Below are 23,347 nucleotides of genomic sequence, written 5' to 3'. Positions count from 1 at the left end.
ACACACACACACAAACATGCACACACACACACTCACACACACACTATTTCTTCTCTCAGTCAATGTCAATGTTAGCATTGGGGCTTTTTACAGTGCCATGTTTAGAAGACTAAATTCATGTGATCTTGATGTGTTTTGCCTCCTCAGGGTTCTGTTTTTGGAGCCTTGCTTGGCTCCACATCTAGAAGGTTGTCAACCCTCTTATGCACGGGACAAATAGCTGTATTGCTAGCTCTATTAAATGTGTGCAGCCATTACAAGAAAATACAGCTGATAACATTCATTCAGCTCAGCTCCTATCGAAAAGATCTCTCTTGAATTTTGGTTTCAATTGGGTAATTTCATTCTTCAAACGATAGGGAGAAAGGCTGTTCCTGTTAATGAATGATACAACAGGATATCAATAACATTTCATCAACGCGTGCCTTATTGTGCAATTGACAGAGAAGGAGGTTGTAATAATTAATCCCAAATGAGTAATTACTTGGTTTCTATAACGCAATTACCATGTATAAATACAGTACCTGGTCGCTTCTCGACCAGAAAAGTCAACCGCTCCAGGCAATGTCTCTCTCCCGAGACAGACACAGCTTAAACCCGTGACCCAGTCTGCTTAGGAGAAACTCCCAGGCCTGCTCATGGCCGGGGGGGAGAATGTTCCTTTCTTTGCCCATGATGACAAACAGCAGACGGGGCCAGGCAGGCAGGCGGTGGCACGCTCCCCGGCTTGCCAAACACGGCTCCTCGCCCTCCTCATCCTCCGAGCCTGGGAGACGACGCTACGCGTACAAATTGTGCTGACAGCCAAAACACAGAGTCTGTTATCCCGGGTCGCCTCTGGAGGCTGCTGAGGCGGTGACAGGGGGATAGAGGAGGTCTGGAGAGACGCAGAGACTGGCTGTATTTAGAGTTGAGGACAGGCTTCTATAGATACTCCTGCTGGGTTTTCCAGTCCAGTCACGGGCCGGTGTGTTTGTGTCTGCTGCTCAGTGTGGTCTGGTTAACTGTTCACTGAACAGTGTTTTATTGAATCGAAAAGCTCTTTGTGATCATGGCAAAAAAAAAGAAGCTATTCTTCCATCTTCTAGCATTGTGACTGCCGATGACCCCTGGTTTTGGCATAGATTACTTTTTGTTATGGTGACTGATGGATAGACGGTTCACTTACAATGTATTTGTTGTAAGTCACTTCAGATAAAGACATCGGCTAATTGCCCCCCAAAAATAATGTAAATGTAACAGTGTTTTATTGAAGCGAAAAACTCTTCGTGACCATGGCAAGGATACTACTCTGTGTTGATTAACTGTACTTTTCTGCATTGGTTTCAAAACATATCTGTCAATGTTCAAAACAATCTTTCCTTACCAAAAATGTGTTCAAGAACCATCTGAACTGTGTTAAAATGGAATAACTTGGATATCCCAAATCCCCTGCGGTGTTGTTTCACCAGTTTTACGATTATATCGTAATTTCAAAATAAAATATAAACTTAACTACTATGGAAACCAGTTAACACAACAGAGTGGTGATGTGAAGAGGATGCCAGCTGTGAGGCTGGTAGCTGCCAACAGGCCTGGGCTGTAGCATAGCTGGGCAGCTATGTAAACCACTGGAGCTAACGCTAGGCCTAGCAAGCTAACAGCTACTATATAAACCACTGGAGTTAATGCTAGGCCTAGCAGGCTAACAGCTACTATGTGAACCACAATAGAGAGACCAGCTAACGCTAGGCCTAGTGGGCTAACACCTATCTATATCACTGGAGCTAACGCTAGGCCTAGTGGGCTAACACCTACCTATATCACTGGAGCTAACGCTAGGCCAACCGCTACTATGGTGCGTTCTTAAATACACTCTGGAAATCTGCTCTGAGCGCCTCAGAGCACTCTGGTTTCAACTGAAATCAGTTAATTTCCAAACGGTCAGATATAGGGTGCGCTCCGACGCTCTCAGAGCATATTTAACGCACCCTATATGTAAACCACTGGAGCTAACACTGAGTGACTGTATGAGTGACTGTATGAGTGACTGTATGGGTGACTGTATGGGTGACTGTATGAGTGACTGTATAAGTGACTGTATGAGTGACTGTATGACTGTATGGGTGACTGTATGGGTGACTGTATGGGTGACTGTATGAGTGACTGTATAAGTGACTGTATGAGTGACTGTATGGGTGACTGTATGGGTGACTGTATGACTGTATAGGTGACTGTATGAGTGACTGTATGAGTGACTGTATGGGTGTATGGGTGACTGTATGAGTGACTGTATGGGTGTATGGGTGACTGTATGAGTGACTGTATGACTGTATGAGTGACTGTATGACTGTATGGGTGACCGTATGAGTGACTGTATGAGTGACTGTATGAGTGACTGTATGACTGTATGACTGTATGACTGTATGACTGTATGAGTGACTGTATGAGTGACTGTATGGGTGACTGTATGGGTGACTGTATGAGTGACTATATGACTGTATGAGTGACTGTATGAGTGACTGTATGAGTGACTGTATGGGTGACTGTATGAGTGACTGTATGACTGTATGGGTGGCTGTATGGGTGACTGTATGGCTGTATGATTACTGTATGAGTGACTGTATGACTGTATGATTACTGTATGAGTGACTGTATGAGTGACTGTATGAGTGACTGTATGGGTGGCTGTATGGGTGGCTGTATGAGTGACTGTATGAGTGACTGTATGACTGTATGACTGTATGAGTGACTGTATGAGTGACTGTATGAGTGACTGTATGGGTGACTGTATGAGTGACTGTATGAGTGACTGTATGGGTGACTGTATAACTGTATGAGTGACTGTATGAGTGACTGTATGACTGTATGACTGTATGAGTGACTGTATGAGTGACTGTATGAGTGACTGTATGGGTGACTGTATGAGTGACTGTATGAGTGACTGTATGGGTGACTGTATAACTGTATGAGTGACTGTATGAGTGACTGTATGAGTGCCTCTATGACTGTATGAGTGACTGTATGGGTGGCTGTATGACTGTATGAGTGACTGTATGACTGACTGTATGGGTGGCTGTATGAGTGACTGTATGACTGTATGGGTGGCTGTATGAGTGACTGTATGACTGTATGGGTGACTGTATAAGTGACTGTATGGGTGACTGTATGACTGTATGATTACTGTATGAGTGACTGTATGGGTGACTGTATAAATGACTGTACGACTGTATGAGTGACTGTATGAGTGACTGTATGAGTGAGCTCTATGGGTGACTGTATGAGTGACTGTATGATTGACTGTATGAGTGAGCTGTATGAGTGACTGTATGAGTGACTGTATGGGTGACTGTATGAGTGACTGTATGGGTGACTATATGACTGTATGGGTGACTGTATGACTGTATGGGTGACTGTATGGGTGACTATATGACTGTATTGGTGACTGTATGAGTGACTGTATGGGTGACTGTATGAGTGACTGTATGAGTGACTGTATGAGTGACTCTATGACTGTATGAGTGACTGTATGGGTGACTGTATGGGTGACTGTATGAGTGACCATAGGCCTAGCAGGCTAACAGCTACTATGTGTAAACGGGAACGTACCTATGTTCCCCGGGTCCTATGTTCCCGGGTTCTATGTTCCACGGGTTCTATGTGCCCCGGTATCTTAGCTCCCGCCCGAATAAGGGTCCTATGTTCCCTACTCCGTAAAAGGGTCCTATGTTCCCCGCTCCCTAAGGTTCCCCGCTCCCGAAAAAGGGTCCTATGTTCCCCGCTCCCGAAAAAGGGTCTGATCGGGCAGGGCAGTCTCGCTCGCCGGCAGCGTGTGGAGGTGCCCGCAGTTGTTCCATGTGGATGATCGGTGACATTATTCTCTCGTCCGACTTCGGAAACTAAGCAGGGTTGGTTAGTACTTGGATGGAAGACCACCTGGGAATCCCCGGTGCCGTAAGCTTTTACCCAGTAGAGAGACGCGCAACGGGCGGGGGTGGGTGTGCTCTTTCAGGCCCCTGAGAGGTGCGTCTGTTGCGGGCAGAGACACCTGCTACCTGGGGCGGGGGACGGGGGTGCGCTTTGATGCAAACTTAGCCTCACTTCCCGGGGTGCTATCGTCGAAAAAGACATAATGCTATCGTCAAAAACTAAGCGATACGTCGACTCGATCTGGTTCTCCTATCGAGACTGACAGACCGAGAAGCAAGGCTCGGGAAATAATGCATGGTTGTCGTGTTTATACAGCATGCCTAATGCCTTTGATGCGCACACTTGTTACTTGCCGTTTTCATAATTTTATTTAGCCTTATAGCACAAGTCATGCATTGAATGTAACCTCAAGTGCTGAACAGTATTAAGTAAACCACATTTGCTAAAACTTAGGAGCGACCATGCTTTTTCTGTCACAGCCATAGACTGTCTATTGTCAGGTGCCTGGTAATAACAAGGTAGGCAAATGACAGTATCCCATCAAAAGTTTTTCTCTGCTGGAAATAATTGGTGGCTGGTCCATGAAATATTAAGCTATCTGTTTGAGCTTAAAATAATTGCTAGGCGGGCTATTTTATTTTAAGCTCAAACAGATAGCCTAATATTTCAGGACCAGCCGCCAATTATTTCCAGCGGAGAAAAACGTTTCATAAAATTATGAAAGCGGCAAGTAGCAAGTCCGATCTGACCCTTTTTCGGGAGCGGGGAACATAGGACAATTTTTTAGCAGGGAACATATGACCCTTTTTCAGAGCGGGGAACATAGGACCCTTTTTCGGGAGGGAGCTAAGCTACCGGGGAACATAGGATCCGGGGAACATAGGGATGACCCTGTGTAAACCACTGGAGAGACAAGCTAACAATACGCCTAGCAGGCTAACTAGGGGGAGGAGGGAGAGAGAGAGAGAGAGAGAGAGAGAGAGAGAGAGAGAGAGAGAGAGAGAGAGAGAGAGAGAGAGAGAGAGAGAGAGAGAGAGAGAGAGAGAGAGAGAGAGAGAGAGAGAGAGAGAGAGAGAGAGAGAGAGAGAGAGAGAGAGAGAGAGAGAGAGAGAGAGAGAGAGAGAGAGTGAGGGAGGAAGAGAGAGAGAGATCAGCCTGCTAAAGCTAATCATTGCCTGACAAAGAGAGGCGTTACTTCCCAAACAGAACACGACATGAATTATGCTGACTTGACTTCAACAAGTCCTCTTTACCGTAAGACGAGAGGGATATGCTGTGAGGTCATCTTCAACTGAAGTTGGCATTGAGACAGTATGATCAACTCATGACTGCACAGTGTAGGCCAGAGAACCTGAAATGCTTGTTGAAATGCTTGCTTGTTAATGACTTAGACCTAAACATCGATTGACAACATTTCAAAATAAACGATCAGGTTTCACTGCATGTGGAACAACAAGTGAGGAGGAGTGAGGTTTATCATGACTAACCCCAGTCAGTGCGTCATTCCTATCGTGCAACACAAAATTAAATCAAGTCATCAAATCAAATGCACTCATACAGCCCTTTTTAGATAGATAGACAGGCACTTATTGATCCCCGAGGGGTAACCGAGGCGTTACAACAGCTCACATCACAAACAACAACAACAAAATAAAAAGTGACAAGACAACAGAATAATAGAATAAAACAAAATAGACATCTGAACATTATTGAACCTTATATACAGTACGAACGGTCCAGTATGATTTATATATTTATATATTTTTACAAAACATAAAACACCCGGACCAACACCCAGATCACGTTCATTTCTCAAGCACCATGAGCCTACAAACACACAACGCGCCCCCGGTAACCCCTGCATCCATGTATGGATACTGTGTGGGAAACTGCACATTTCCCCGCTGGCTATTGAGTCCTATGAACCAGATTCCTCCCTCGTCGTAATCCCCTAATCTAATCTAATCTCCCGTCTATGGAACAGCAGCAGCCCCTGTGATCATTGGCAGCTCTCATACGTTCCTGACCTTCCTCGGACTTCGGCAGATTATCCTCTGATAATCTAGGTCTTATACTAATATTACATAGAGCTGGGTTATTTAGGTGTGGTTCGGCACTTTGCCCCTGGGTGGGCTTGTCTGGCCTTAGAGAGATGGCCATCTAGGGTAAAGAAGAAGCAAGGCCACTTGGTTTGGAAACATGAAGAAATGGATTTTAACTACAGAAGTGTGTGTGTGTATGTGTGTGTGTGTGTGTGTGTGTATGCCTCCACGCCCCTGCCTGCACACACACACGCACGCGCACGCATGCACACACACACGCACGAACGCACAGACACAGACACACACACACACACACACACACACACACACACACACACAGACACAGGCTGTGTTTAATCTATGTGGAAATGGAGTGTGTCATAGCTGTGCACTTATCAGCTCAAAGACTAATGGAAGAAGCCGTGTAAACAGTGCAGCATGAAATGAAGGAATGTTATCACCGAACAGAAACAACCAGACAACACCACCTGTCGCCCACGGTGAAGTGTGCCGGCAGATAAGCGGCGGTGCTTTAATTAAGATGGTGTCTGAGTACACCATGTCTCCTTAGAGACGGGAGGCCCGGTGAGACCAAATCAAATCAAGTCCCATTTTATTTGTCACCTACTACATCGCACACAGCCGTAACGGATGTAGCGAGATGTGTTGGGATCTTGCTCATGAAGGAGAAAGTGACGGTGGGTCGTGACACGTGATTGGCCGAGCCTTGTCTAAACAGACGTCTGTCATCTTGTCCAATCGAGGTGCGTCTGTCTATGCAGCATGTCGCAAGACAATTTAGGTCAACAACCTTGGCATTTAGCAGACACCTTTATCCAAAGCGACTTACAACAAATACATTTGTCTAAGTGAATCTTACTTTACCTGTATCCTGAACCTTCTGGATGTCTCTCCCTCCCTTATAACAATGACCCCTGTCCATATTATTGTCAATATTTCGCTATATTGTTATTATTTAACAGTATTGTTTTCCATAGTATATGGATTATGTTGCCACGATAGAATGTCTACATTTCGGCTGATGGCCTTTTGTGGTGAAGTTGTCATGACAGGTGTTGTTGACAGACCGGCAGAGTGTGAAACAGTTTAAATACAGTTTGATGAGATTCGATTTGACTTCTCGGGAGAATGTCACTGCAGAGGTGTTTCCCCATGGATCCAGGCAGCTCAATCAGATCTAACCACCTGTAAAGCCACCAGCTGTCCCCAACCAGGTCTGATATGACAGAGGAGGGCTAGAACTCTCCTAGCAACAACTACTAAACATGCCTCACACACACACACACACAGACACACACACGATCTCAGATCAATATCAAATAGTCGTCAGAGCATCAGCAATCAACCACCGCAGAGTGGTGAATACCTCAGACACGCCAGTCACACACACACGGACACACACACAAACTACATACACACCACACTTTTTTCTCATTCCATGTGTCCACAGTCTTTTAGGAGGTTTCACCTCCCTGCTGATTAGACCTGGGGTCCCAGGGGGAGGCTTTGATTCCTCCACACACACACACACACACACAGGCCCAGACTCTGACACCGGGGCAGATTGGTGGGGTGGGGAGGGGTGAGGTGGGGAGGAGTGTGTGTAGGGGGGGGGGGGGGGGGGGGGAGGGTCAGCCAGCCACAGGCCCAGACTCTGACATTGGCATAGTTCTCCACTGAGCATGAGAAAGCCACCTGGAGACCAGGCCTCAATAAGCATCTCCTCACAAGCTCCTCACAAGCTTGTTCACCAGGCCTCAATAAGACCTTTTTGTCATTGAAACAACGAAATGTATCTTTCGCTCTCAGCACAGGGTCAGTCTCAGTGCACCTGGAGAATGTAGGTGTTAAGTGCCTTGCTCAAGGGCACAACGGCAGTGGTAGGCACCTTAGATATGATGCCAGGAACCCTCCCTCCCAAGGCGGGGATCGAACCAGCAACCTTCCGATTGCTAACCGGCCTCTCTAGCCTCTAGGCTACCGGCCCCACCTACTGCTCTCATTTAGGATTCACACTCCGGAGGAGGGCAGTGGGCGCTGATCCGCCTGCCCTTGACCCTCCCTATGCAGATATTTGGGTAAACACTGATGGGGGGAGGGAAGATTAAGTGATATGGTAATGAGGTGTTTAAAGGTGAATCAGGTTGACCTAGCTTAATGGTTAAAGTAGAAAACTGGGATATAAATCTCCTTAGCATGAGGAGTCTGTATTTGAATAATAATAATAATAATAATAATAATAATAATAATAATATATTTATGATAATACAAAAAAAGTGTATTGGTAATTATATGTTAATGGTATGATAATTATGGTTACCCCACAAAAGAGAAGTTATTTCTGGGAGTTGTGTGAGAGAGAAAGGAAGTCCTGCTCGTGTAAACCATTATCCTTTTAAGGGAAACCCACACAAGGAGCAAATTATGCTTAATCAAATAGGCCTAATGTTAAATAAACTCTGGTATTTGCACTGCAGGCCTCCCTGGGTAGAGGAAGCCATTTGTGCTCATAAGCGCGCACACACACACACACACACGCACACGCACGCACACACACGCCTCGTTACAATAACAACAAACACGTCTTGATTAACCAAAATTGCCCATGCTGGAAGTAAATCATTAAATGGCTGATTCATTGAATAGTCTCTTTCAACTTAGATCTGTGTTTGTGACAAACGCCTCTATTTTATTTGACTTTTTAAAGAGGAGGTGACTTCAATCGTAGAGACCAAACGGAATTTCTGAATTCGACAGCGCAAATCACGGGGGGTTCAGGGGGCAAGCAAATGACACCGCCCGAGGCGACGAGCCGTGCATGAATGGAGCCTTTTACGAGCAGAGCAAACCCTCACCCCGGGGACCAGACTTCTCAGAGGGTTTTCCCCCTTAAACACACACGGGTACACTTGAAAGCTACAGGTAATTTCCACTTCCTATCCCGGATAATGCTGTTTGAACTGAATCAAATGTTCTCATTCATTGCCGTTTAAACTCAAGCAAGATGTGCTTGAGGTAAAACGAGTAGGTACGTTAACTTGAGAGTTGTATAAAGTATGATTATGTAAGAGCAAGTGTAAGGAAAGCGTAGGCTATATGTGTAATTCCAACACATTTTTAAATTATCCATTCCATCTATTCACTCTGCTATGTGACCACTCCACTGCTATGGGTTGTACACACGCACACGCACGCACACACGCGCACACATACACACACGCACACATGCACACGCACACGCACGCACACACACACACACACGCACGCACTCACACGCACTCACCGTTTTGTTCCTTTAAACTTGGATGTTGAAATTTGCTGATGTGACTTGATTCAGCCTCCGAGCCATGTCTGTGGAGAAGCGGTACCAGTAGGAGAAGTAATGAAAGGATCATTTGGAGAAGCGGTGGACGGCGATCACACAAGCACTGGACTGGACGGGACGGTCGGTATCACCATGCACACCCGAGGTTGGGAGGACACCAGGACTGCTCAGGGCACATCTGCAGCGGATAGACGCAGAGTAGAATCCACATAATCTCATTCAGGAAAAAAAACTGAGTCCCTTTTGAAAATGGAAATAAAATTAAAAAGCCTCCCAAAATCCAGTTAGTTATATCCAGATGGGAAACAACTTTTGAGACCAGACCGTCCGATGGCCTCGCCGGTTCGGATGCAAGTGCGCACCTGTTGGGTTCCACAGAAAGTTGGCGGTGAAAGTTTGGAGACAGTTTTCTCGTTGTGTTGCTGCGCTTAGGATTTGGTTAACTATCCTCTACCAAGTCCCCCTCTATAACTACCAAATATTCCTTCTATCATTCAAACACGCGCAAACGACGTTTTTACTGCCCAATCAAAGTATTCTTCTCTAAGTTATTCTTCATCAGTTTCCAAGTTGCCCCCGGTCTGCAAGTCCGCACCACAGACTCTCGGTCATGATCTCAAAACTCACGTGAATAATCGCAGAGAGCAGTGGAGAGCCGCGCAATCCGATACTGTGTGTACAGTGGATTATAATATCGCACCGCAAACATAACTCACATGCGAGTGCACTCTTGGCTGCTCTGTCGGTGGAGACGGAGGAGCTATAAAGTGTCGCTAAAGCGGAGACGACGGGGTCTGGACTGCCAACTGACGACACAACAGGTGCTATACATAAAGTCAAACTTCCTAGCGAAGAAAGAAACTCCCCATGAAGTTAACTGTTCCGTCGCTGCCTCTGCCAGTCCACTGACTACTGCAGGGGGGTTACTCTCTCTCTCTCTCTCTCTCTCTCTCTCTCTCTCTCTCTCTCTCTCTCTCTCTCTCCCTCTCTCTCTCTCTCTCTCTCTCTCTCTCTCTCTCACTCTCCCACTCTCTCACTCTCTCACTCCCCCTCTCTCTCTCTCTCCCTCTCTCTCTCTCCCTCACTCTCTCTCTCTCACTCCCCCCCCTCTCTCTCTCTCTCCTCTCTCTCTCTCACTCTCTCTCTCCCTCTCTCCCTCTCTCTCTCCCTCTCTCTCTCTCTCTCTCCCCCCCCTCTCTCTCTCTCCCTCTCTCTCTCTCTCCCCCCCCTCTCTCTCTCCCTTACTCTCTCTCACTCTCTCCCTCTCTCTCTCTCCCTCTCTCACTCTCTCTCTCCCCACTCTCACTCTCTCCCTCTCTCTCTCCCCCCCCCTCTCTCTCTCTCTCTCTCTCTCCCTCTCTCTCTCTCTCTCACACTTTACTCCCCACTTTAGTGAAGTCAGTTGCACAGATTTGGCACATGGGCAGACTATGAAAAAGGAGAGTAAGGAAAGACATGAGTTGACACTTTAAGCAAGTTAATGATCATAATTGGTATGCTCACGAATCACTTTATGGATTCTTGGCAGCAATTTCAACATATTACCAAAATACGGACTTGAAGACGGAGAGACGGCAAAATGCAGGGGTTTATCTGTGCCTTATCTATTCATGTTATAGGTGTAACGTTGTAAGTTAAACAGGTGCAAACTGCGCTAGTTTAAATAACATCATCTTTGTCACACAAACAACACTGTCACCATGGAAGCACTGACTATGCACTTTATTCTCCCTCTCCGAAGTCTGAATGTGAATATAATATCCTGTAAAACAACTTTTCCAAGACTCATTCCTTAATCTCTCCATCGTGTCCCTGGGAGCTTTTCAGCACTGTGGGTTTAGAACAATGGGTCTAATGCCTCTTTGGGGGAAATGTTTAAGAACCTCTCAATTTGTCATATCAAAGTCGGCAGACACCGCCGCACCCGCCCTCCTTCTGTTCCCTATTTCGTGTCCCACAGCATAATGCTCTACCTCATCAGATCTGTTTCATGTGGTTACTCTCATCTCGTTGTCAGAGGAATCTGTGTGTGTGTGTGTGTGTATGTGAGTGTGCGTGCGTGCGTGCGTGTGTGTGTGTGAGAAAGAGAGAGAGAAAGTGTGTGTATGCGTGTGTGTGTGTGCGTGCATGTGTGCTTGCGCATGCGTGTGTGTATGTGTGTGTGTGAGAGAGAGAGAAAGTGTGTGTGTGTGTGTGTGTGAGAGAGAGAGAGAGAAAGTGTGTGTGTGTGTGTTGTGTGTGTGTTTGTGTGTGTGCATGTGTGTGTGTGTGTGTGTGTGTACGTATTCCCCCAACCGTAAGTCTACCGAGCAGACAAAACAATCAAAGGGAGCAGGGAGACACATTGAACCTATTCACCAAGACACATGATGATGCAATGGCTGAGTAATCCACCCAGTGTCATGTTGCAGAGGAAGGACTGCCTGGAAGACATGAGACATTTAAAGATGTCTCCAGCTGAAAGTTACGGGATGTGTAAATGTTTTTAATCAACGTGTTAGGATCTGAGAGGAGAATAATGTGTGATTTTGGTTGGTGGTAGGTTGCATTGCCCTTGCAATGGGGGGGGGGGGGGGGGGCAGAGTGAGAGTGAGAGAGACAGAGGGAGAGAGAGAGAGATAGAGGGAGTGAGAGAGAGAGACAGGGAGGGAGAGAGGGACAAAAAAGATAGAGAGAGAGAGAAAATAATGATATAGAGATAGAGGCGTTAGTGGGTATGTTGCGTTAGCCCTGTAGAGTAGCAGAGAGACACTTTGACATTTAAGAGCTTGTCAATCACCACTAATCTGTCATCATCAACAAAGAGCATCACATACTGTACATACAATCAAACTTAAAAGTGTCCATTCAGTGATTTCAGCCACTCCCAAAAAAGCTGCAATCCATCTTTGACGTTGCATATCGCATTATTACAGCACTATTACGTGGTCCTTTGTGGCTCAGTTGGTAGAGCATGGCACTAACAACGCTTATCAATGACTCCCCAGATTCCTGCTGGGATCAAGACACCCTTGACTCCCGCTGGGACCATATATATACAGAAAAATGTATACACTCACTGCAATGTAAGTCGCTTTGGATAAAAGCATCAGCATAAATGGCTTCTTTTTTTCTGCACCAACCATGCCACGTTTCCAGTCAGTCCATAGAATAAGAATCGCCGAGAGAAACCCCAGCCACGGCCAAGGACCTGAACACTGCCACGGTGTTTACGGCCATGCCCTCCAATCTTGGCTTGGTGTGTTTTGTATAATGGCCAAGTAGGCCTGGCCACGAAACAACATTAATCAGGGAACACAACGCACACCCTCCTACTCTGGGTGTACTTTGCTGCCGAAAATAAACCAAACATTTGAAAAAAGTGAAAACCTCCATTTAGAAACAAAGGTTGCAGAAACATAAGCAGTGGGTGCAAGTGGGGGAAACAGTGGGGTTACATTTTGATACTAACCAGAGAGACAGAGAGAGAGAGGGGGAGAGAGAGAGAAAGAGAGAGAGAGAGGGGGGGGGGAGAGAGAGAGAAAGAGAGAGAGAGGGGGGGGAGAGAGAGAGAGAAAATGAGAGAGAGTGAGAGAGAAAACGAGAGAGAGAGCGGGGGGGAGAAAGAGAGAGAGGATGAGAGAAAGAGAGAGAGAGGGAGAGGGATAGAGAGAAAGAGAGAGAGAGAAAACGCGAGAGAGAAAACAAGAGAGAATGAGAGAGGGTGAGAGAGAGAAAATGAGAGAGGGTGAGAGAGAGATAGTGAGAAAGAGAGAGTGAGAGAGAGAAAGAGAGAGTGAGAGAGAGTGGGGGGGGGGGGGTGTTGCCCCTGTTGAGAGTGGCATAGAGGTCCTCTTGTGCCTGCTGCAAGGGCCAAGTCCCCTTTGTGTAAAGCAGAGTATCACATTCCAACCCTGCTGAGAGTCTGCAGCACATGTCACCACTTCAACATTGTGGAATCTCTTTCTCTCGCTCTCTCTGTCTCTCTCTGTCTCTGTCTCTCTCTCTCCCTCTCTCTCAGCCACTCTCCACAAGACCAACACACCAACCCCTCTCTCTCTCTCTCTCTCTCTCTCTCTCTCTCTCTCTCTCTCTCTCTCTCTCTCTCTCTCTCTCTCTCTCTCTCTCTCTCTTCTCACTATCTTACACACACACGCACACACACACACACACACACACACACACACACACACACACAGACAACCCTTTTTCTCTCACAGACACTCTCACACACACACATACTCTCTCGCTCTCAATGACACCCCCCCCCCCCCCACACACACACACACACACACACACACACACCCCTGGAGATTTTGTCTGTGAAAGTTGGGTATTTTGTCTCCCTGTCCGCCCGTGATTGCTGCCTCCACGGTGGTCTGCTGACTGAAACACAGCCAATCCGACCCAACAGCCGTGCATTAAACAGAGGAAATCAGAAACAAGACAGACCTCAGGGTCACGGCGAGAGACATCAGACACGCCATCCCACCCTGCCATGCTGCTGAGTACACCCACATCAAGGAAACAATGTATACAACATTCACAGTCGCTAGGCTAATGTAGCTTAATCCCATTAGATTTAACTGGCCTTTCTGGGACACCGTACTGTCAAACAAACAAATGCCCCCATCACACTGGGTTACAACATGTAATTCGTTACAGTGCGTCCCAGGACGTGATTCAGTCCGAGGTGAATTACAATGAAAACAGAACGGACAGACCCATCTGCTGGGTTTCATTCCAATCGTTGTACATCATTACACCTTGGAGATTAAGGATAGTACAGTATGTTGTTGTAGCTGCGGGTTTCTTTTATTCTGAAACATATACTGTACCTACAGTACACATTCACTTCTGTGTTCGCTGGGAAACCCCCTGTGAGACCTTTACCGTGAAGGATTCCAGATGGATCTGTGTGCGAGGACGAAGAAGAAGAAGAAGAAGAAGAAGAAGAAGAAAAGTAGAAGGAGAAAGGAGAAAGAGAAGAAAAACTATTATAAAAATCTAAAAAATACAAATATTATTGTAAGCCTGTGTGCTGTTTCCTCGCCCCCGTGTGTGAGAGGTACAGTAAGATCTGAAGAGGAAGGCTGACATTATTTTGATGACTTCATTCATATTGTCGACCATGTTTCCCTCCCACCCTCAGCTGTAGCTTAGAGAGTCCTCTGATGAGCTCTCCCAATAAACTGTCGGAATATTTTAGACACGTTTATTGTAGGTGGGAACCGTGCCAGACAAGTCATTTTAAAAGGACTTGAGTCATTTGTAATCTCATTGGAGAGTTTTATTGCGAGTGAAAAGCCCGACAGGCATTTGCTCCAATTATTTTGTGTAATGGTCGACACAGAAACAAGACCCGGGTCACAAACATCTACTTTCAATCACTTTCGCTGTGCGTGATTTCATTTGCCGTATCACCGTATCACCATTCCTTATTCCATTCTATGCATATTCCATGTATTCCATTTCTACCTCCACCAGCCTCCCCTGGTAAGTAGCCCTATTTGACCCAGATTTAGATACAGTAGATACAAGATCATACCAGTGTAGTCTGAACTATTCTGATCCTCTACTGAGACTTACATACTAAATGTTAACACACTCCTTCTTCAAACATTCCCTCAATGCTGTTTTAAACATGCTTTGAATGTCTAGTATATTTCCCCCTACCTCGGGCTATCAGTAACTGACTTGTTTAGCTTTTGTTGTCTGTGCTTTTTGTTTTTAATGCTTTATTTCTCTTCATTATTGATTTTCTTCTATTATATCCTATAATCCTATAAACCAATCCTATATCATGGTGACAAACGTGTTACTCAAGCATTTTTATAATGCTGTTCTGCTTTGAGAACAGAGACACCTGCTGGTGCCCTCTGAAACTACAGTCAAGGTCGACCAACTGACTCAAATGGAGGTGGGGTCAGTTTACCAAAAACTTCTTAATTAAAGTATCACTTTATCTTTTTTGAAAATCCAGGCCCACTCCCCTCCAAGACTGGAAAAGTTCTTAATTTAACACATTTTCGTTTCATTAAGAGAAGATTAATCTGCAAACACAGACTTTTATAATTGTTAGTATCTCATGCAGAGCTGCTGATACGTAGACGTGCATCACTCATAGTGCGTAGAGCATCAAGTGCCCGGAGTCACACCAAAACAGTCTAATGATCATCATAATAATCATAAGGATTAATTACTTTAATTTAAGATGAAGCACAACGACAATAGGCACCATTAGCCCATGATTAGACCACCATTCGTGCTAGCGCACCCACGCTGAGGGCACCCAAATGGCCCTGATCTCACGGTTCATTTGAATCAAGTTCCATTGTTCTCCAACAGTGGCTGAATTTCACTTCTTCACTTCAGTTCACTCCTCAGTTGACAGACCTCGGCTGGAGAGTACGGTAGTGATGGAGAGTGAGGTAGTGAGAGTGAGGTTGTACTGGAGATTGTGGTAGTGAGAGTGAGGTAGTACTGGAGAGTGAGAGAGTGCTGGAGAGTGAGGTAGGGATGGAGAGTGAGGTAGTGAGAGTGAGGTATTACTGGAGAGTGAGGTAGAGTTGGAGAGTGAGGTAGTGATGGAGAGTGAGGTAGAGTTGGAGAGTGAGGTAGTGATGGAGAGTGAGGTCATGATGGAGAGTGAGGTAGTGATGGAGAGTGAGGTAGTGAGAGTGAGGTATTACTGGAGAGTGAGGTAGTGATGGAGAGTGAGGTCATGATGGAGAGTGAGGTAGTACTGGAGAGTGAGGTAGTGAGAGTGAGGTAGAGTTGGAGAGTGAGGTAGTGAGAGTGAGGTAGTACTGGAGAGTGAGGTAGTGATGGAGAGTGAGGTAGAGATGGAGAGTGAGGTAGTACTGGAGAGTGAGGTAGTGAGAGTGAGGTAGTGATGGAGAGTGAGGTAGTGCTGGAGAGTGAGGTAGTGAGAGTGAGGTAGTGATGGAGAGTGAGGTAGTGATGGAGAGTGAGGTAGTGCTGGAGAGTGAGGTAGTGTGGGAGAGTGAGGTAGTGTTGGAGAGTGAGGTAGTGAGAGTGAGGTAGTGATGGAGAGTGAGGTAGTGATGGAGAGTGAGGTAGTGTTGGAGAGTGAGGTAGTGCTGGAGAGTGAGGTAGTGTTGGAGAGTGAGGTAGTGAGAGTGAGGTAGTGATGGAGAGTGAGGTAGTGATGGAGAGTGAGGTAGTGTTGGAGAGTGAGGTAGTGATGGAGAGTGAGGTAGTGAGAGTGAGGTAGTGATGGAGAGTGAGGTAGTGATGGAGAGTGAGGTAGTGTTGGAGAGTGAGGTAGTGAGAGTGAGGTAGTGATGGAGAGTGAGGTAGTGAGAGTGAGGTAGTGATGGAGAGTGAGGTAGTGATGGAGAGTGAGGTAGTGAGAGTGAGGTAGTGTTGGAGAGTGAGGTAGTGTTGGAGAGTGAGGTAGTGATGGAGAGTGAGGTAGTGTTGGAGAGTGAGGTAGTGTTGGAGAGTGAGGTAGTGTTGGAGAGTGAGGTAGTGATGGAGAGTGAGGTAGTGTTGGAGAGTGAGGTAGTGATGGAGAGTGAGGTAGTGTTGGAGAGTGAGGTAGTGATGGAGAGTGAGGTAGTGTTGGAGAGTGAGGTAGTGATGGAGAGTGAGGTAGTGATGGAGAGTGAGGTAGTGATGGAGAGTGAGGTAGTGATGGAGAGTGAGGTAGAGTTGGAGAGTGAGGTAGTGATGGAGAGTGAGGTAGTGATGGAGAGTGAGGTAGTGATGGAGAGTGAGGTAGTGATGGAGAGTGAGGTAGTGATGGAGAGTGAGGTAGTGATGGAGAGTGAGGTAGTGATGGAGAGTGAGGTAGTACTGGAGGGTGAGGTAGTGCTGGAGGGTGAGGTAGTGCCATAGTTCCTCATCTCAACATGGACCTGCTGACAGATGGGACAATTGTTGAGCTGGAGAACGTCTCTAGATGGGGAGGCTGGTGGAGGTAGACATCGGAGGACAGGCTCATTATAATCCATGGAACGGAATGAGGAATGGTATCCTGCCCATTCTACCTCCACCAGCCTCCCCTGATCTCCGACCACAAAGTTGGACATCAGAGTCCAGCAGCATATTGTACCAGACAGTCTTCCAATGTGGAACAGCAGGACGAGAATGCTTTCCCATTGTCATTATTTTCATATTTTCTCTGAATAAATAAAAATGTTCTCCTTAGATAGACGGATTGGCAATCACCGAACGCCATGAAGAATGATATGTGTCAGATATCCCAGGGGGTTGAAATTGGATGTTCCACTGACATGTGTTCCCTCTTTATGCCAATCCAACAACAGATCCACAATACTGTGTTTATTTATCTGTGCAACAGGGTTCCACTGTGATGCTATCACCATGGCTCTGGGCTTCATTTCAAACAATCAAGTAAACCAAAATGCTATCTGTATCTATTGGATGCCTTGACTGATCACTCACACACACACACACACACACACACACACATATACACACACAAGCACGCACTGAGAGGTATTTGTCCGAGTGACAATGCACTCATTTCATACCCCAGTGGCCAAACCATTACTTTACCAAATTCAATCAATATAACTATGTCTGTCTGTCTCTCTGTCTGTGTGTGTATGTGTGTGTGTGTGTGTGTGTGTGTGTGTGTGTGTGTGTGTGTGTCTGTCTGTCTGTCTGTCTGTCTGTTTGTCTGTCTGCCTTTATTTCTGTCTGACTGTGTTGTGTCTGTGTATGTGTGTTTGTGTGTGTGTGTGTGTGTGTGTGTGTGTGTGTGTGTGTGTGCGTGAGAGAGAGAGAGAAAGAGAGGGAGAGGGAGAAATAGAGAGAGCTATTTGTTAAACATTGTCTGACAGCGAGAGGCATTAGCCTACTTCCTGAGCATAGCATGAAATATGCTGACTTGACTTCAACAAGTCCTGCATAAGAGGGGTGTGATGTGGAGAATCCTTACTAGAGAGACAGGGAGAGAGAGAGAGACATAGGGAAATCAAGGGAAAAGAAGAGCTAAGCAGCTATGACTACAGTAATGTTGTACATGTCAGTGTGGTTAAACCTGCCCTATACTGCACTGCTGTGATGATGTAGTCAACTTTCTATGACAAAACGCATCATTCAACCAAGTTTCGTCAAATGTGTCCCAGTGGTGTCTGAGATAGGCTACCGTGTCTGAGATACCGTGTGACACACGAACATATGAACCAACAGAGACAGATCCTCAGTCCCCTCCCCAGTTTGGTCATGGGCGACAACTACAAGAATACATCACAGCAGGTCAATGGATCATGACTAGAGTTTGTGTGCCTTGTGTGGATAGATCATTACGATTATGTAAAAGAAAAAAAGCAGTACGTTTCTCTCTCTCTCTAGATGCCTTCAGTTATACATAAGAACCATTCATTACCACCCACAGTCTCTGGTCCAGCTAATGCTGACCTCCCTCCCCCCGTCACCGTGACTAAACGCCGGACCTTGGGGGACCGGGCTTTCTCCTCTGCAGCCCCCCTCCACACACACACACACACACACACACACACACACACACACACACACACACACACACTCTTTGGAACACTCTCCCAAACCACATCAAAGAAGATTCTGATCAGATTCAGATTCACTTTAATTGTCATTGGCCAGAGTACAAGTACAAAGATAATCAAACACATTTGGCATCCAGAGAATCCAAAGAATCCTTCCAACAATGCCTCACATCTTTTTAAACTTGCATTAACTCGTGCAACTATTTCTTATAGTTGTTATTACTAACTGTGCTTTTGTTTTACTTTGTTTTATCTATCTATCTATCTGTCTATCTGTCTGTCTGTCTGTCTGTGTCTGTCTATCTATCTATCTATCTATCTATCTATCTATCTATCTATCTCTATATCTATCTATCTATCTATCTATCTATCTATCTGTCTGTCTGTCTGACTGTCTGTCTGTCTGTCTATCTATCTATCTATCTATCTCTATATCTATCTATCTATCATTGTTCTCTCCATGGAATGGAATGTCTTTGAGTACTGAGAAAATCACCACTTAAAATAAATGAAAGCATTATTATGATTATTAATTCCTCAACAGCGGCGTCATCTTCACGTTCTCCATCATCAATCAAGTCTTCATCCACTCTGTCAGCTGTTCCTCCCACACACGGCGTGCTTGTTCCTGTCAAAACCTCCGGATCGTATATCTCACCTTCATTACTTTCCGTAACCTCGACCTGCCTCGTACTTAACCCAGGGGAGGGACGCGCTCGGCGCAAACTCGGTCCAAACCAACAGCTGTGTGTATCACTTACTGAAATTGGAATCCTTCAGGCTAAAAAACCCAGAGATGTCTCTCCAAAGAGCAAAGTGCCCCTCTGCCTCTGTCAAAGGGCTTTATTTATCTTCAAACAAAAGACGTGTCAACACAAAGTCCTTTGCTTACTGATAGCAGAACACGGCCAGGCATGCCAGCTAGAATAATATCAAGGCAGATCTGTTAAAACCCGTTGACGTATAGTTGGACTGGCACTGCCTTGTCCGTCAGAGGCGAGGCTCCCTGCCAAGCACTGAACCATTTCTGGGAAAACACAAGGGCTCTTTTGTGCTACAAAGACTTTTGTAGTCTTGATTATAACATTAGACCCATAGGCTATGATATATAAATCATTAATCATACTTCATCTGGTGTGGATTATTTTGTATATATGCAGATAGCATGCCCTGTCAGTCTGACAGATGCCGTAGGGAGCCTTGTGGGTAGGAGGTCCAAGTTTCCTCCCGATCGAGATGAAGTATGAATTGAACACTTGTGTGTTATCAAAGCTATAGTGAAATATGATTTTAGACACAGTCCATTTTCTTAGTCATTGGGGGAATATTAGGGGAGGCCCGCTTGTGGTAAAGTGATACACACTGTTCCTCGGTAAGACGTCTTGGCTGGAGACACAAAGGGGAGAGTCATGAACCGTGCGGTTGGATTACCTTTGATATGGGACTGTGTCAGAGTGTTAGAGGGGGTCAGCTTTGAGTCTGGCCTCACTACAATGTGGAGACAGGCACACACACACACACACACACACACACACAATCACTCACACACCAACATTGGCACACACACACACACATATGCATGCACACTTGCATTTGCTTACACACACGCACGCATTAATGCACACACAAACTCACGCACGCACGCACGCACACACACACTCACCCACTCACTCACTCATACACCAACACACATTGGCACACACAAGGGCACACATACACATATGCACGCATGCTTGCACACATGCACCCATGAATGCACACACAAATGCACACACTCATGCAAGCACGCACACACACACCCACACACATGCACGCACATACACACACACACCGTACACACACACCTACACATAAACACACGCACACACACTCACTCATACACCAACACACATTGGCTTGCATACGCTTACACACATGCACCCATGAAGGCACACACAAATGCACGCACAAACACACACATGCACACACATTCTCACACACACACACACACACACCCCACACACACACACGCACACACACACACACACACACACACACACACAGTATTCCATCTAGCAAGCATTCCCTCCTGTCCTTGTTAGTTGAGTCCCTCTTAGGTAGATGATGCTGTAGGAGTGGAACCAGATTTGAGTGTGGACGAACAGAGAGTGATGTTGTTGCACTTTAGTACAGGGAGGGAAAGAGCATTTTAATAATGCAGAAGTCAGGTGTGTATGGTTCAGGCTAGGCTCTTTCAGTACTAAAAATAACCTGTGGTTAAATGTTAAATGTAAATCTTGTATGGCTGTGTGATTCCATTGATGACTCATTGTTGGTTCGGGATTTTCATATAAGATAACTAAGTCTCTCTTTCTCCCCCCCTCCTCTCTCTCCCTCTCTCTCTCTCTCTCTCTCCCTCTCTCTCTCTCTCCCTCTCTCTCTCTCTCTCTCTCTCTCTCTCTATATATATATATATATATATATATATATATATATATATATATATATATATATATGTCTGTATGTGTGTCTGTTGGCCTGCATCATTAGACATCCTCTGTTACACTGTTATCTATATGTTTACATCCAGTGCATCTGTACGATGGTAGACGTTTTATGTTCAACATTTACAATTCATATCTCAACAGAGACGGTCACGATTGCGTCACTGTTGTGCAGGGAACGGCATAAACAGGGGGGGGTGTAGGCATCACAGGGATAATGTGTTATTGCCCTTACATAACGGTCTTCCATGTATTGTCGGGGCTCGGAGCGGCTGTCCGTGGTGCTGATGCGAGTGATGTATCCCGTTACCGCTGAGCCCTCTACTGCGCATGTTGCCTGGCACCACCATCTTGTTGGGCACCCCGAACTGAAGCAAAAGGGCAACAACAGCCATAACACACTCAATCAACAAAATAAAAACACAACCCGAGAAGGAAAACATTGGCAAATTGCCGAAATGTAAGCTTTTGTTTTTTTGGCTGAAGGGAAAACTAAACGAGCGCTCTTTTTTGATGAACGACAGGAGGCGAGGGGGGACACAATGACAAACAAGCACCGCGACTGGTCATCAGGGCTCACTAACGACTATCCGCTTCGCACAGTCAGCTTGACCGTTTCTAGTGTCGGGACGAATCAACCAGAAACGAAATAATAAAAATGGTAAGTGGAACATTCGTGTGTTTTTTTTTCCAAACGCAACGCCGGCGCGGTGTTTCTACACCGTGTGTGGTCGTAGTGCGACGTGACGCGCATGCCTTATGTTTTCGCTCAGGCTGTGTAATGTTACCACTACATCCCCCTAGCACCTCCAACATCTCTGTGTAATGTTACCACTACATCCCCCTAGCACCTCCAACATCTCTGTGTAATGTTACCACTACATCCCCCTAGCACCTCCAACATCTCTGTGTAATGTTACCACTACATCCCCCTAGCACCTCCAACATCTCTGTGTAATGTTACCACTACATCCCCCTAGCACCTCCAACATCTCGGTGTAATGTTACCACTACATCCCCCTAGCACCTCCAACATATCGGTGGTCGCTGTTGTGCTGCTACTAGTGCTATGCATGTGGTTCTTCTCCATCTCCATCTATGCATGTGGTTCTCCTCCATCTCCATCTATGCATGTGGTTCTCCATCTCCATCTATGCATGTTGTTCTCCATCTCCATCTATGCATGTTGTTCTCCATCTCCATCTATGCATGTGTGGTTCTTCTCCATCTCCATCTATGCATGTGGTTCTCCATCTCCATCTATGCATGTCGTTCTCCATCTCCATCTATGCATGTGGTTCTCCTCCATCTCCATCTATGCATGTTGTTCTCCATCTCCATCTATGCATGTGGTTCTCCATCTCCATCTATGCATGTGGTTCTCCTCCATCTCCATATATGCATGTGGTTCTCCATCTTTACCCCGGCTGCTGTGGTGCCTCTGTTGTTGACGCTGGACGTGGTGCGATGCTCAGCTACAGGTAGAGACCGCTGACACAGGTAGAAAGGGGCAATGCATTATGTTTTATATTGGATGATATCAATATGAAAGCTGCACACAGTAGGCTACTGCAGGCCTCTGGTGGAGTATGAATGTATCTGATTTATGAAGCCATTAGCAACATGTTAGCAGTAAACAATATCATCCCAGGCACCACATTGATTGTTGGTTATCCATTTGGCTTGCTGACTGTCAAAATCTGCGACTGGAGAAAAGTATTGTGAGATTTAAATGGGTTTTGAGCTGTGCAATACTGTGGGTTCAGCATCCACGAGCAACCATCCGCATGTCTCTGAGGTCCAGAATCCAATAATGCAAAAATAAAGCACAACAGTATGTGGTTGGGTGGTTGGGTTGAGGTGTGCAGACTTACCTATCGACCAGATAGCTGTAGTCATCCCATGTGGGAGCTGGTGATGACATCACTGTACACTCTTCAATCATAACGTCATCCAATTATTGTGTGGCCATACTGTTTGATTAGCCAATGGCGTGACAGCAATACAGACACAACATCGCAATACAGTAACACACATACACCCTCACACACACAGACACACACACAC

General features: G+C 45.9%; 1 protein-coding gene across 1 annotated transcript in view; it reads right to left on the bottom strand.

Annotated features, from left to right (window-relative positions):
- pdgfc (platelet derived growth factor c) overlaps positions 1-9,382 on the bottom strand; it is a gene marked incomplete at its 3' end in the record, with an annotated part of 56,801 nt that extends 47,419 nt beyond the window's left edge. The window contains exon 1 of the mRNA XM_080526838.1: positions 9,256-9,382. Coding sequence (XP_080382964.1) covers positions 9,256-9,367 — 112 coding nt within the window. The 5' untranslated portion in view covers positions 9,368-9,382. The remainder of the gene's footprint in view (positions 1-9,255) is intronic.
- Positions 9,383-23,347: the final 13,965 nt, after the last annotated feature.

The sequence above is a fragment of the Nansenia antarctica genome, assembly GCF_963989245.1.
Source record: "Nansenia antarctica genome assembly, chromosome: 3".
Lineage (NCBI taxonomy): Eukaryota > Metazoa > Chordata > Actinopteri > Argentiniformes > Microstomatidae > Nansenia > Nansenia antarctica.
The sequence above is the reverse complement of the archived record's forward strand: the minus strand, read 5'-3'. Positions and strand labels throughout refer to the sequence as shown.